The sequence below is a fragment of the Dipteris shenzhenensis genome, chromosome 18, assembly GCF_047967505.1.
Source record: "Dipteris shenzhenensis isolate YYH24624 ecotype China chromosome 18, Dip_SZ_1.0, whole genome shotgun sequence".
Lineage (NCBI taxonomy): Eukaryota > Viridiplantae > Streptophyta > Polypodiopsida > Gleicheniales > Dipteridaceae > Dipteris > Dipteris shenzhenensis.
This window is the reverse complement of record NC_141613.1, coordinates 2,144,667-2,161,673: the sequence shown is the minus strand read 5'-3', so window position 1 is coordinate 2,161,673 and position 17,007 is coordinate 2,144,667. Positions and strand designations below refer to the sequence as shown.

Sequence of the window (17,007 nt, the reverse complement as noted above, 5' to 3'; positions counted from 1 at the left end):
GTTGTGTGGGGTTTCGGGTTTTTGTCTCCTAGCGTCACTATATAGCGACACTTATACCCTAAAAGTGTCGCTACATAGCGAGCTTTAGGGTATAACTATCGCTATATAGAGACACTTATATCCTAAAGGTCACTCTATAGCGACACTTATATCCTAAAGGTCGCGATATAGCGACACTTATACCTTAAAAGTGTTGCTATATACTTATACCCTAAAAGCGTCACTATATAGCGACCAAACAGGGCAAAGCGTTGCTATGTAGCGACGATTCAGGGCACTTGATCTAAGAAGAGAGGGAAGGAGCTCATGGGTGGCTACTTTTTGGATCTTAATGGATTTCCTTGCATTCTGTGTTGTGATTTTGGAGGTGTGCAGATGGAAGGGACGAGTAGAAGCTTGTCAGATGATGCACCAATGCTCAAGAGCGCAGAGTGGCTTACGGAGAGGTTGTATTGTCATTGCACTCATTGCAAGCGAGAAGTACAACATCAACGCCGTATTCTCATGCGCCACTTGAGGATGTATGGGGAGGAGCCCAAACCAGTACCCACAGTTGGTGGTGCACATGGTGATGGATCATTGGAAAATCAATGCTATTTGAGTTTGTGATTAATATTGCCTGCGTACATGACCCGAAATCTTGAGACAAGATCTTATATTTACACAAAATCTTGAGATAGGATGAGGAGGGTGGCGAGGGTTATGTGCATATACCTTCACACTTTAAGAAGGAGTATGGCTTACGGAGAGGTTGTATTGTCATTCGACATCAACGCCGTATTTTCATGCGCTACTTGAGGATGTATGGGGAGGAGCCCGAACCAGTACCCACCGTTGGTGGTGCATGTGGTGATGGATCATCGGAAAGTCAATGCTATTTGAGTTCGTGATTAATATTGTCTGCGTACACGACACGAAATCTTGAGACAAGATCTTATATTTACACAAAAACTTGAGACAAGATGAGGAGAGTAGTGAGGGTGGTCTGCGTATACCTTCACACTTTGAGAAGGAGTATAGTCTCTCGGATTTGCCAAATGATGAGGATGGTATGGTGGACATGATGGATTCTATTTTTAGGGACAGTGCACGTGATGTTTGAGTCTGAGGCCGTGTACATGGTACCTTTAATAGAGGAGTTACAGATCTTATGGACAGGAGTGCGGGTCTCATATTTCCAGAGCTCCTAGAAATACCAATGACATTTTTGTGTGGAACACATCGATTGAAAGAGAGTCACGTATGATTGTGGAGTCATGGCTAACTTCACACAAGATAGCCGAGCAAGTGCTTTGGATACCAATCTTCTCTTCTCGCAGTTCGATTATTGTGGGACCATACACAAAATCTATAAATTTGATTTTATACGATTGAGTATTTTCATTCTTGATGTAAAATGGTTTAGAACTATTTACGACGGTCTTTGTTCTTCTCGAGTATTATGAGCAGGTGCATACTAATGATTTAATTAATTGAGTCTTTTGTTTTTAAATATCAATTGGTACATGTACTTAAGCATAGTTTCATATAATTGATGGCATTTGGCACCCATCTTCAATATAGGTGGTTTTTCATCTGGATCATTCTGATCCAAGATAGTGGTACGTGATCCAAGTTGCACCACGAAGTAAGAAAATTTTTGAAGATAGAGATGTGGATATGGAGATGCCACTACGAATGCCAGATCCAATTGATCCAGATGGATTTAGAGAAGAAGATGAAGATCACAATATAAGCCAAGAGGAAGATGTGCATAATGACATTCATACTGGAGGAAGATGGAGATCATGATATTGAGGAAGAAGATGACGATCATCAAGAATCACCCGACTTTATTGAAGAAGATGATCAAGTCTATGGTGAACGTACGATGCCAGAGTATGATGATGATATAGGAGATCAACTCAGTATAGATATGGAGATAGACTTGTTTGGTGCAAATGCTAGACTTGGCTCATGATGAAGCCAAGTGTCAAACATGGACGTGAATATATGAGCTTCAAACTTGATGTACATGGTCTTGTACTTTTATTATTTCAAAGGATGAAACATGTATGAAAAGATTTTTTTTTAATCATTGGGTAAAACTATCTTTAAAGGTCCGTATGGGGAAAAAAACACTCTGTAAAATGTCACCATATAACGACTTTATACAAGTCTGGCAAGTATCGCTATATAGCGATGTTTATAAAAGTGTCACTATATAGAGATGTTTATAAAAGTGTCACTATATAGCGACGTTTATAAAAGTGTCACTATATAGCGACACTTTTTAAGCCCACTTTGCATACCGACAATTAGCACCCCACGTGCGCTAAACGTCAGTGCTTAACCATCGGAATAAGGCCCGTGTGTAGTAGTGTATTGAGCTCCATTGATTTGGGGGAGCCTCCAATAGATGTTCTTAGATCTGCTGCTTGGCTAACAGTTTCCTTAGCGGGGTCTTGCCTAGACACCATTGGTTTGTCTTCCATGTGGGACAAGAAACTGTGTTAGAGGGCCAAGAATTGGGAATTCTTTTTAGGATTTCTTGCTCTAAGTCTCTTTCACCATCTATCATGGAGTATTTATGTTGAATGTGCTCCATGCTTATCCAATTTGCTAGCCGCGGGTCCCAAATATTTGCCCATATTCTCATACCCTTCTTGTACAGACTCCAAGTCTTGTTGATCATGAAGAGCAAACAGGTCATCGGATCTGTTGAGTGCCTTGTCCCACTTGCTGCATGGGTCTAAAGCCTCCTCTCTACCATCCTTCCATGCCCTTTTGATGACATTGAAGTAATCCTTTAATGCCCATAGCCTTTTGTTAAACTTGAGGGGTACGTCGAGAGATTGTCCTATTTTACATGGCAGGCAAAAATGTCAAACAACAGGTACATGGCCCAACCTTAGGGGGTTCACTCATCATATGTAGCCCTATCACGTGAGTTCAACAGAAGTTTACTTTTAATTCCTAAATTTTACAAAAATTAACTTACAAAAGGAACTATTTAAAGTAATCTTAGAAAATATTACAGATTTGTATAAAAAAGGATACATTTTATCAAGAAATTTTTTACAGATAAGGGATTTACAAATAGGCCTTGAACGCACGTGATATAGAGGGTTTATACATAGTGACCCCCTTGAGGGCCTAACAAAGAGGTGGAATTAATGTATTTGCCTCCCAATGGTGCGTGGAGCCACAAAATCTGAAAGATAGAACTCACGCCTTGCTGCTCAATGTCCTCCCCGTTCCTCCTATTGGTCCAAGAATAGCCTTGGAGCCCTTTAGGGTTGAGTTCTATGGCATCTACATCTAAACCCATACCGAGACAGAGAGTTAAGTGAAGGCATCTTTTCTTGACATGGGAAGACAAATGTGATAAACATGTGGCCAATAATCGTTTTGCGAGAAACATGGGTTGGTTTTTTCAAGATTTGGGAATGATGAATAAGAAAGGGAGTCACCAATAATGATTATTGGCTTTAGTGTATCCAACACACTATAGAACAAAGATGGGAGAACAAGTAGGAATCTTCACCTTGAGGAAGGTATTGATAGAAGTCATGTGACTACCCTTGAAGTACTTTTTTAGTCCATGTACAAATTTTTAATATTTTCTGTCATAACACCGACATCAAATTACAAAGCTAGAAAAGCACCAACAGTGGAATAAAAAGAAGCTCAAATTTCTTACTTTATAGTAAAAAAGAAGCTGGGGCCATGGAAGAATAAAGTAGCCTTCCCCTTAAAGAAGGGAATAAAATGGTACTTTAAAGGGTACTATTATAAACCATGGAACTTTCATCAGCCTTTTTTATTAGAGGCGTGACCTTTCAGTCAATATGTTTTTTTGTTATAACTTAGAGGCAAAGCCACCAAATTGTGAGGTGATCTGTTACACCATGCTCATTTCAGTAAACTCAAAAGGATTGGTGGCCCTCCTATGCTTAGTGAAAGGATACATGTTTAAACCCTAAACCCTCACTCACTCCGTTTCCATCGATTTAATCAATTTATTTGAGCGCTCTCTCTTATTCTCCGCTACATACTTCCCTTGCCCTCAAATTTTTAGTTTTGTGAAACTTTTATTATGAATATGTATGTATTTTTTTAGATTGAGGGGTCCCATACCATAGACCCAACCATTATGTATCAAAATGTATCAAGGTGGTATAAAAACAAGATGAAGTGTTTTAAGACTAGTTTACAAAGGTGGTAGAAATCTTCACCTTGAGGAATGTAATGGTGGTCAAACGCATGTGACTAGCCTAAAGTACCTTTTTATTCCATGTTTGAACATTAGCTCATGTCCCATGTTTTCAATAAACTCAAAAGCCCTCCTATTATTTTGTACCTTTGACATGTGATGTTTTTCAATGAAGTGGATTGCAAATCGATTTTTAATGGGGTGTTACAAGCAACTTAACAAGTGCGAAGTACTCCCTTGAGGATTAGCACTATAACATATGAAAAGTAGTTTTAAAACCAAGGAAAAATATGGTGTTCTTTTCCGATTGTGCCCTCATGAATCCTTGCCACCCCGTCCATCACTCACTCCATCCCAGCACATGGGAAGAAATAGGATGGGAATGGGAAAAGGTGGTCCAAGGTGGTCCCATGCATATTTCTATCCTTTTCCCATCCCACCATGTACTAACAAAAAAAGAACTAGGGATGGGTTTAGGAGGAAGAGGACACATGGCATCATTTCATCTGTTTAGGAGGTGGGGACAAGGTTACATGTCATCCTTCCATGTTTTTGAATCCCTGAAACAAGGAAACCCATTATGGCTGCCAGGGTGTAGAGGCCACGGTCCAGGATGGGAGAAAAAGTGGCTACTCCCATTCTGAAACCATCCTAAACCACTTGGTGTAGGATGGGAATAATGATGACAAAAAGATTCTCATCCTAAACCCATGCTAGTCCCATCCATGTGCTAAGGCCCTTAGCCCGAAGGTGGGATAAAAAGATAAATGTTCTTAGAGAATAGAAGCATAGCACACAAGAAGATCATATGTTCTTATTAGAGTATAATACAAAAGTGGGAAAGTAACCTTCACCTTGACGAATGGAATAAAAGGAAACCGAGGAACTTTCGTCAGCCTTTCAGCCCCTACCCCATTTTCCCATCAAAAGTATAGTTGTTGTTTAACGAGCCTTCGTTCTCTTTAAAGGAAAGCAAGAAGATCATATGTTCTTATTAGAGTATAATACAAAAGTGGGAAAGTAACCTTCACCTTGACGAATGGAATAAAAGGACACACAAGGAAACCGAGGAACTTTCGTCAGCCTTTCAGCCCCTACCCCATTTTCCCATCAAAAGTATAGTTGTTGTTTAACGAGCCTTCGTTCTCTTTAAAGGAAAGCAAGGAACTTTCGTCAGCCTTTCAGCACCTCCCGCATTTTTCCCAGTCAAAAGTATAGTTGTTGTTTCACGAGCCTTCGTTCTCTTAGAACTTGATGGACAGATGAGTACGCTAGCTCGCTAAAGTGAAGACGCACTCAAAACTTCGGCTGCACGCCTTGCTGTGCTACTTGCCCGGCTTAATAAGTTGATGCGCGTTTGCCGGCCGGGGCAGCCGTGCTGTGCTAGGTTCCCATAATAAGTTGGCGCGCGGTTGCCCGCTTTGGAATCCTGCCCCCCTTGAGCCAGTATGAAGCTCACAACCATTACAGGTCGCGTACATTCCGCTACAGCCGCCATTTGTCAGGATTATTTACGGTAAGCCCACGCCTCTCTCTTTTCTTTCTTTTGCTACTCTCGAGGTAATAAGTGACTGACGCTATCTGATGTCGTTGGGGTCACCTTTCAGCCCACCTGAAGTCAAGCAACCTGCACAAAGACGTTCGGCTCGACTCCTACTGCTCTTTGTAAGTGGGGCATTGGGAAAAGCAGCTATTATCGTCTTGGCCATTCGAGAACCAGGAGTGCAGATATCCAAGATTACTTTTACCGGCTCCAAGAATGCAAGCTCCCTGTTGGATGATCCGCGAAACCTAACTCTATCTTGTCCTTGCCAAATGCAGGACATAAGTTGGTGCAATTATACGACCTTTTACATATACACGGTGAAAAACTCGATTTGCTCTTTTAGAACGTATAAAGCGCTCGCTTGGCTGATTATAACAGAGACACCCATTGTCTCCCAATTTAGAAGGCTTTCATTACAACTTGTGCTGCGTTCACCAGGGTCATCAATCGATCCAAACTACAACTCCCCTCACAGCCGGTAACGGTACATCTATAAGTCCTGACCTGTGCTCTCACTCCAGATATTCGGCAACGAGTTGTGTGTCCGTTTTGAGCCCCATTATGAACCTTCTAGATACCCGGACAATTCTACCAACAGCAGACGCACTTCGTAAGCAGCAATTGTTCACCGATGTAGCGAACCGTATAGACAGTAAGTTCTCGCACATGCTTTTGTCTGTGCGGCTTAAACACCGTTACGTTTTTCCTTGCAAAAAACAGCATAGTTTCAAGTATTTATCAGTTTTGCAAGCTCTTTGATGGCCAGCAAACGCCTATGTGGAGTCCGATATCTTCTTCTCCTTAAGCTACGTGAACCGTAGCGTCTACAACTACTCGGAGCGTCTGAGCAACTTGACAAGGGACATGGCATATCAGTTCCACCAGAACTCCTCCAGCTCCGCGGAGGACTTTTGGAATCAATCTGAAAGAACACGCAAAACTTACAATACGACCATGACGTTTGGCATGGAGATTAACTGGGAAAGCTATGTGCAGCTTTGCAATGCAACGTTTTGCGATGAAACGGTTCGCGTGTCGAAATTGAATCGGATCTTACGAGCAACTGCCCAAGTGGGAGGCATCGGCGCTGTGGTTGTGTTCATAGTGCGGGTTCTTCTTTGGCCAATAGTGATGTTGGCCTTGGGGTTCCCACCTCCCCCGGCCCTGCGACCTCCCGTTCCACAACCGCTTAAGCGAGCGGCCCTTAAGACTAAGTGGGGTGTCTTTGTATCATATAGACGTAGCTCACCTATTATGTCAACGGTTGTTAGAGGAGATTACATGATACATGGGCATTCAGAAAATTGAGCCCACTTAAACTTTTTCTTTAGGCGGATGCTTAACAGGAAGGAAAGTTTCCTTAGTTTCAATGGACTTTTTATTTGTTGGGTGAAAGGCAAACCCAACGTTCTACTTACACTTTCATTAAAAAAGTTTCCCAGCCCATTTCTCTCTTTTTTGTGTGCTTTCTCTCTCTCTCCCCTCCCAAGGGTGAGCAGTGGGAATGATATTTAAAGCAAGATTCTTGTTAAGGTTACGATCAACTCCAAACTACACAACATGGGTACTCATTTAAAAGGTCTTGAAAAGAAAAATCCAGTGTGAGCTAACTTTGAAGATTTGACTTTGAATCAATGAGAACCTGAAAGTTTTATTTAAGACCAGTTAGTGCATAATAGAATGGGTTACCAATAGGAATGTAATTTTCATTTTAAGGTTAACTAACTTAACAGAACTAGTTATTTTAAGCTCACTAACATAACCTAACTCCTAGTGGGAAAAGGCCTTAAGGAGGCTAGGAAATGAAACACATTGGTACCTAATGAAGGCTACAAGAAAAGGTCCAACAACTATACTGCGTAAAAAATAATGGTTTATGTACTCTTCATTAAGGATCACTAGTATGCGACCCGCATGATACTGCAATGTGAAAGACGCATGATACTGCGATGTGAAAGACATCTTGAAGGATGTGAAAGACCTCTTACAAAATCTACAAAGCAAACATATGCTATATGAAGGAGAAGATCCTTTTTGTGAAATTTTGGCTTTCTTTATGAACAAATTGGGATTTGTTCGGCCTTTAAGGGGTGTTGTTGCCACAAACCGATTCAAGAATGGATTCAATTTGTGGACTTAGCATGTCGACAATTGAACCACCACTCCTACATCTGCTACCCATTGCAATGTCCCAACTATTTACGATTTTCATCACGAAACCTCATGATTTTTGTGCGCGAAATTATGTGATTGATCATCCATGATGGCACTTCCTTGGAGGTGGAAAACAACATAGCCAAAACAACTAATTTGCAATGAAGAGAGTGGTAGAGAACATTAGATCAGTCGAGCAAGAGTTGCTTCAGCATAACCTAGCAGTTTGGCATGATGATTTGGACAGAGAGATGTCGGTTCATAAATAGAACTTTGCATTCAGCATTCGAGCCTCTGAGAGGTCTAACCTTTGTGTTCTCTATCATACCAAGCATTTAGCTCTTTGTCTAACCTCTCCGCTTGATTGCTACCTCTCTTGTTAATTTCACCCAAGGATTTGCGAGGGAGTTCAAATGGGCGTTTTAAATTGCCGAATTAAAACATTTCAAATATTTTTTGACCCCCCTAGGAGCATTTTAATCTGCCCCCGCCATGATTTTTAATCAGAATTGGCTCTAGCCTGTTACCACACAATAAAATCACAGCACCGTGCGGTATCATTGCTGTTATATCGCCCGATGTTAACACATACCACAGGGATATTGTATACATGGCACAGTCCCACAGTATATCGTGTGGGGTGGTGGTATATACTATGTGAAAATAGAAATATTTTGCGTGGTGCATTTTCTTATATATGCTGCACCGACCTTGTACTATTCACATTTTCGAGAATCTGCCTTTTCTAGACTCTTGAAAAAAACAAAGAAGGACAAGGAAGAAAGGATTAAGAAAGCTTCCAAAATACTTTGTGAGTTTTCATATCCTTTTAAAAGGGTCCAATGTGGATGGTGGGCTCGCTTAGGCCAATTGATATCCACCCACACTTGGATGCAAAATGGATAAATGTGTAGCTTAAATTTGATAGGTTATCGATTGTTGATTTGAAAGTTTATTTTTCCAAGAATGTTTTCATGTAAATATATTTAAAGTTTTTTTCACAAAAAGAAAAGGAGAAAAGTTTCTATTTCGTAGACATTAGCTTTTAAAATGTAGTGCAATAACACATTTTTAATAGTTTACTAGCTATATTGTCTATATATACACAACAAGACAAAGCATCTATTTGCATGTCTATTCGCACATCTACAAACCCGTGTCTAAAGGCACATCTATTTAGCAGACAGACGTGCCTATAGATGTGCATATAGACACCTAAATAGATGCTCTGCTAGAAAATTTAAAAAACAGACAGACGCATCCTTAAACACGTTTATAGACGTGTTTGTAGACATGCAAATAGATGCCCCTCGAACAGACAGACGCGTATATAGACGCGTTTATAGACGCCCTGATAGATGCGCTACATAATATTTTTTAAATTTTGTGTGCTTGAACAGAATGCTGTGTATGTTGTGTATTCTATGTAGTTACATGAATCCCATTTCCACATTGTGTAATTCAATTCTTATAGCCAACCACATTTTAATTAGCACTCTTGCAAGCATGTCTATAGCCGACAATTACAATTCCAAATAAAACATTACAACTCCAAAACGTTTAGTTCACAAGGCATTAATTGATAGAATGTTGCACAAGAAAATTAAAAGCCAAAAAAATAAAAAGAGTGTATATTAATTCATAGCTCAAAAGTGCTCGTATGTACATATAGCACGAAGCTAAGCCACGTCTTGTGGCTTTAAGTACCAAAAATAAGAGGAGTGTATATACAAGAGGCATGAAGCCAAGCCAGAAGCCAAGCCAGTGGCTTTAAGTACAAAAAAGAGTAGCTAGCACTACTTCTATGATTAATCTAAGTTCTCCACATCCTCGCTCGCTTCTATGCTCCCTTCTGCGCTCCCTTCTCCGCCTCCTTCTTCCTCGTCTTCTTCCTCATCTTCTTGTACAGGCTCCTGTAAACAAGGGACAACATATATCAATGTATGAAAAATCAAATCTTTACTTATAATATTGACATTATTTAATTACTTTCAAATACCTTGGGGGGCGCTCCAGTAGCCCGGATATACTGCTCCTCAGTAATCAACCCGTCATTATAGAAGTGCCTCCATGTATCTCCTCTGCGATGGTGGCGGTGGTAGGTTGTCTCGACAGGAGTAGGGTACCTACCCACGATATCAAGTTGCAAGCTGACACAATTTGTGGAGGGGTTAGTACAAACAAACAACTTCCTAATAAACTACATAAGCAATATAATTTGAGATCGATACTTACAAATTGGGCCTCCCATTATTCAACACCCCCTGTTCCAAAATGCACACTTCCATATTGCTCCATTTGGATCCTTGGTGCCTCCACGTGCTGCAGACTGGGTTCCTCCTTCGTTGACTTCGTTGCTTTCTTCCACTCATGCTTGTGAGCGGTGTGGGGTGGGCCCCTTGGTGGTTGACCTCCCTCAAGCCTGGCAAGCTTTGCTAGTGCTTGCCTCTTAAGCGAAGATCTTTTATTGCCAAATATCGTAATAATCTTTGCTTGGCCCATTTATCTGTGAACTCATTATTGGGGGGGTTAGGATACCTAGAGCGAACAGCAGCAAGGGTCTCATCATCCAAACTCTTTGGATGGTCTTTGCAGTGAATAAAGCAATCTCTGTAATTGTTAGCAATTACAGAGTGCATGAAGGCCATGATGTCCTTCCCCCGTACATCCATCAAGATGCCTCTTGTCTGAGTGATGTCATAGTAGTTTGTACCATCACCCGGAGGCATGCCTAAATCATCTGAATCATCCTCGTCCCCACCACCACCCCTCCCAAAGCAATGTGCCATGCATCCCCCACCGCTCTCCCTGCTACTGCGCCTGCTACTGTGTCGTGTCGAGCTAGTATGCTGGCCACTCGTAGCTGGAGAAGCGACTCTCGACTGCATGGGACTATGTGGACCACTCGTAGCTGGAGAACCAAGTCTCGACTGCACGGGAGTACACCGACGGCTCTACGCAGAAGGGCCTCCTGATGGCATGGGGGAAGGGGCATAGGACGGCATGGGGGAAGGGGTTCGGCTATGTAGCCGGCTGGGTTGTGTTGACTCCGCTGGGGTAATCTTAGTCATGTGGGGTTGGGGTGGTTTGGAGTCTGTAGTGCCGACTCCTGGGGGGTGTTTAGAGTACACGTCATGTAGCCGTATAACTCCCCAGGACTGGGAGGGTGCCCCAAAAGGTTATATAACTCCCGAAAGATGGTCTCCCAAAGATCAGATGAGCCTGAAGAGCTTCCTAGCCACATGATGAACTAGAAAAAAGAAAAAAAGAAGATTACTGATGAGCTGAGAAGAGAAAAAGAAGAGAAAAAGAGAGAAAAAGAAGAAAAAAAGAGAGAAAAAGAGAGAAGGAAAGAGAGTAGAAAAGAGAGGAAAAGTGGGGATAAAAGAGAGGAGAAAGGAGAGGAAAAGAGAGGAGAAAAAGAGAGATAAAGTGGGGGTAAAAGAGAGGATAAAGGGAAAGGGAAGAGAAAAGAGAAAGGAAAGGAAAGGGAAGGGAAGGGAAGGGAAGGCCAGGCCAGGGAAAAAAAACAAAGCGCATCTATATTTGCATATAACAACGCATCTATAGACGTGCCTATTTGTTTCCAAAAATAAAGTAGATGTGTCTATAGACGCACTCTTAGACGCGCTCTCAGATGCATCTATAGACGCACTCCAACAAACAGACTATTCTAAAAACTCAAAAAGGACATGCACCCGACACAAAAGCACAACACTAGTACCAAAAACATTCGTTTCTTGGATACGACAAAGGACAAATCCAAAGAGAGCAACTTTCAAAGAAGATCAACCGTAAAGAGACTAACCTTGGATAGAGGTATGGAAGCTTCTTGTCCTTCTTCAAAGCTGCTTCTCTTTCTTGGTGATTTACAAAAGACAAAACACAAGACATCTAACATTCTTTTTGGAGTACTACTCTAGGCAGAGAACCTCAAAATTGACTAAGTGATCCTTGTTCACCCTTTGCTTCTCTTTCTTCTCTTCCTTGTTCACCCTTTCTCTTGTGTGCTTGGAGATGATTGTGTAAGCCTGGAGATAACTGTGGGTGCTTGGAGATAAGTGTGGATGCTCGAAACTGTGTCTGTCAATAGCAAAGCAAGCCGCGCAACGCTAAAAGTATGTGAAGAGGCACGCTAAAAGTAGGTTTGAAAATCGTGTCTATAAGCGCATCTATATACACGTCTAAATGCGCATTTAATTGCGCCTCTACAACACGTCTTAGACATGCCTCTAGATGCACACCACCGAACAGACGTGGTATTAGACACGCCAAAGAGTTTTAAGATTAAATAGTTGATACAAGAGCAAATTTTTTGGGTTGTTTATTTGTAGGATGTCTTCATCTTCAACAAGTAGCTCTAGTGAGGATGAATCCCTCCGTATCCACCATCGCGAAATGTGGTTGTAGCAAAAAATCAAATGTATGTGTGATCGATGTCGAGGAAACATGTATCGTGCACGCAGGATTACACTCAATCACATCTCAAAGTATGGAGAATGGGGTGCGACCGTAATGGTAAGTGTTAAAGAGTTAAGGTTGATTGAGATACCTATGGGTGTTCATATGTTTGAGTTATGATCCTGTTTTAATTTGATACAGGATGCAGTGCCACACCCGCATATGTTGCCCTATGGTCATCGTGAGGAGGCGAAGCGTTGGCGATATGAGGTGGGATCTTCAAGAGGGACTGTTACGGATGTGTGGAGTGATGGTGATAGTAGCCCTCTGCCATTACCTCATGAAGTTGTGGAGGAGGAGGTGTTTGATGATATGGTGCGGGATTTATATGTCCATCAATCCGAAGGGAGGGATGATAGCATGGAGCAGGACGATCTTTTTACCGCAGCATCGACTCCACTGTTTGAGGGGTGCACATTCTCTGTTCTACGTGCCTCCCTTGAGTTACTAAACTTTCAAACCATCTATGGATGGAGCAATGCAAGTTTGAATGCATTACTCAAGTAAGCTTTAAAGTGTATTTTGCAAACATGGTGAATTATGCTAGTGGGTCAATTACTCGAATGCTTTTCCTCATTTATGGTCTTCACATGCAGGCTATTGTGTAAAATGCTTCCAAGGGAGAATAAATTACCGACCTCAAGAGATATGGCAAGGCAACATGTGACCTCTCTTGGAGGATTAGATTACAAGTGCATCCATGCATGCGTCAACAATTGCGTTTTGTTTCGTGGACTACATAAGGATACAAGCGAGTGTCCTACTTGTGGAGAGGCAAGATATAGAGCAAATCTTAAAACTTTGGACGTGCCTCGTATGGTTCTGTGACATTTTCACATAATCCCTCGGATCCAACATATGTGCAAGTGCAAATCCATTGCAGAGCTCATGTCATGGCATTCCTCCCATCGATCAACTGATGGCAAGTGGAGAACTCCTGCAGACACTCCTGCGTGGAAGCATATTGAAGACACATGGCCAAGCTTCAAGGAAGAACCTAGGAGCACCTCTTACAGTGTATGGCCAGTGATATTAGTGAATTATAATCTTCCACCCTCTATGGCGATTAAGAAAAGACATGTTATGTTATCCCTTCTAATTCCAGGGAAACATAAAGTCGAAAATCCTGATGTTTATTTGGGGCCTTTGATTGATGAGCTAAAGATACTTTGGAGAGGTATCGAGGTGCATGATGTCAGCAGGCCTCCCTCGAATAAGGTCATCTATGAGAATGACCATCGATTTCTGCCACCTGATCATCCTAGATATGTTGCCCCTTGGAATGAAGTCCTCCCACAATCACTCACTGTAGGAGATTGGATGAGAATTTGGGACGGTTCCACGACTCCTCCACCACTTAACATGAGCCGGTAAGGGTTTCTAACTATTGTGTGCTATATTGGCTGGAAATAAAGATTGCTCGCTAACACCAGCTTTTGTTTAAATACTCCATCTTTTATCATTTACCATATTGGTCCCACCTCAAGATCAATCACCTACTTGATCCCATGCATATCTTCAAGAATGTGGCATCTACCATTTGGGAACATTTGAATGGGACATGAGATTCCGTAGGCATAGGGGAGGATCTATGTACCATAGGGAGGATGCGTGAAGCTTGGCCACAAGAGAGACCAAATGGGTATGCTTTTTTACCTCGTGCACCATGGAGGTTATCAAAGCTAGAGATGGTGGTGGTGAAGCGCACTATTACTACAATTCGTACTCCCACTGGATGCATGAGGTGTTTGAAGGGGACCTTTATAAAGAGCAAGGAAAGAGATGTAGAGCAATTATATGGCTTGAAATCTCATGATTGGCACAAGATGCTCCAAGTAAGTATTCTATGTGCATAATATGTTTTTCCTTTCAAATTTGTGAGTGAATTAGAAGCAACTAATCAACCATTCCTCGTGTGTTCAGTTCATACTACCTACTAGCATTTCTCGTAGTGCATCGAAGGATGTGAAGGATTGTATTTACAAGATGGGCGAGCTTGTGAGGTAATTTACATGATACAAAATGTGATGCGTATCAATGCTCCATGAAAGGTGTTCATATTGCTAATATGGTGTACTTTTTCATTTCTAGGTATGTGAGCTCAAAGGAAATAGATCCCACCACGCTTGAGAATGATTGAGTTATGTCAGTGGAGGTGGTTTGTTTAGTGGAGGAGACATTTCCACGTTCTATTCTCACAAGCCAACTACATCTCATAGTGCATTTGGTGAATGAGATTGCTATATGCGGTACTATACATGCATGATGGTTGTTCTTCCTCGAGTGCTTCATGAAGAACTTGAAGGGTTTTGTGAGACAAAATTCAAGACTCGAAGGTAGCATGGCCGAGGGTTGGTTGGCACAAGAGTCACTTGTATATATTTCTGAGTTTCTTGTTGATGTGGATAGCTCTCTCCCACGACTATGGAGAGATGATGAAGACCTAAGGATGACCTCTATTGTGCCTCAAGGGAAAGGACGCAACAAAGTAATAGACACGGAGTTGCTTAATAATATCAACCTCTATTGCGTGCTTAATAGTGATGTGATGAAAAGATGGGTGACAAGATACGAGGATGCAAAGGCAAGAAGACAAGAAGAAAGGGCCCTCTTTCGTACACACCATGGATCTCGTGTGCCATACCCTCAGTATCTAAGAGCACTTCCAAAGGATATTCATGTGGATTGGCTACTTGACGCGATGGAGAAAGCAGAGAAAGACGAGGGGATGCATATCACAATGGAAGAATGGGAGTATGCTAAGGGATGCATGAGCAAGGTCGGTATATAGAATGTTATGCATAAGTTAGGAGCTTTCAATAATTTAGATTGCTTATTTAATTGATTTTGTCTTGGTGTAGTGCACTATGTTCAATGCTATATGGTGTGAGGGCAAGCATTTTCGCACACAACGGATTGATGATAAGAGAAACACACTGCAAGATTGCAGCATCATTGCTAGCTTTGAGGGAGCCAATGGAGCCATGGATGATTATTGTGGCATTATCCAAAATATTATTAAGCTTGTCTTTCGATGCTTCTTTGTGTATGTTTTGGATGTAAAGTGATTTAAGGACATGGTGGAAAGAGGCCCTAATGCAACAATCAAATGCCATGCAAGTGGCTTTGTAACTATTGACTTCGCAAAGTTTTGACAAAGTAAGAAGGACACACTAGTACTACCACAACAATGTGAACAGGTACTGTACACACATATAAAAATACTCACTTTTAAATATTTGATACCTTCGATGCAAGGAAAATAACATGATTGTATTTGTGTTTGAATTAGGTTGTCTATCAACCAATGGTGGATAATAATAGATGGTGGCATGTCATACCTATTATGCCACATTCCAAAGTGATGTATAGTAGATTTACTAATATGGAGCGGAGGATGATCATGTGATAGGAGATACAGATATTGAGTCCATTACCCATGAGGACAAGCCTACCATTGGTGATGCTGATTTCGATGAGCACATGAGTAGCACAAGTAGTAGTGGGTGGAATGTATTTGTAGATCTAAACACTTGTTTGGATTTTGAAGTAGATAGTTTGGCAAGGGTTGATCTCATTGAGGATGAGATTGAACCGTGAACCGTAGCCCATCATTGATATTGGCAAAACTATTTTACACATTGTCTCATTCTTCTCACCTCACTTAATTTTTGTATATGTGGGTTTGTAAAAAAGCATTGATGTTTTTGTTAAAATTATGTGCTTTGGTAATCATGGGCAATGTTTGGAAAGCAGTGATGTACACCAAAATCTCACTTTCTGTATTCTCCGTTTTGCATCTAAATATGCATCTAATTCTCATTGTAGACGCACTAATAGACGCGCTAATACATGCGCAAATAGATGCACTGTTAGATGTAGTGTTAGACGGGCCCATATTTTCTCAGTGTAAATGCACTAATACACGCGCAAATAGATGCGCTATTAGACGCACTCGTAATTTCTCTATTCAAGCAACGCCTATAGATGCACCCACTATTTTGCATGTCTATCAAGCACGTCTATAGTTGCTTTGTGTTGTTGTGATAGATATAGTAAAAAATATATGACAATAATTGGAAATATCAATGTGCCAGTGGGGAGTGCGCTTATGTCGACTTGTAACCACTCGCATATAGGTATAAAATACCTTTGAACCATGTGCCAATGCGTGTTCTACATGGGCCGATTAGTAACAACTCGCACATGGAAAATGTTATATTATAGTTTATATCTACTTATTAGTTATAAGAAAATACTTGGCTTTCGCTGGTTGTGACTTGCATTTGCCAGCTGATAACAACTTGATGAAAGTCTAGCCAGTTGTGTAGCTTGCAATTGCCAGCTTGTATCAACCAACACATTATATGTTAGAGATCATTACAGATAGGTTTGCTTGTAAGAGGAATGAGAGAAATGTCCTACATTATCTCACAACAATTAGTTGATATTATATAGGTATGAAATGGATGTCTAGACTTACGTTAGATATTTTCCAACCTAAGCAGTATCCTTGACTTTATAGTTTCAAACAAAAAATTTTGTTAAGTGCAAATGTAGATATTGCTAGCTACTGCACTAGTGTGTGTGAAATACCGGCATTTGCATACAGAGCATGATGATGCAAATGATCATAGTGCAGATAGATGCT

General features: G+C 41.2%; 1 protein-coding gene across 1 annotated transcript; it reads left to right on the top strand.

Annotated features, from left to right (window-relative positions):
- Positions 1–5,585: 5,585 nt before the first annotated feature.
- LOC147890696 (uncharacterized) lies at positions 5,586–7,110 on the top strand. Its single transcript, XM_087390064.1, has 4 exons — positions 5,586–5,711; positions 5,803–6,058; positions 6,180–6,393; positions 6,508–7,110. The coding sequence occupies exons 1-4, from the start codon at positions 5,644–5,646 to the stop codon at positions 7,047–7,049; spliced, it is 1,080 nt and encodes a 359-aa protein (XP_087246190.1). The 5' UTR covers positions 5,586–5,643; the 3' UTR covers positions 7,050–7,110.
- The last annotated feature ends 9,897 nt before the right edge of the window (positions 7,111–17,007 follow it).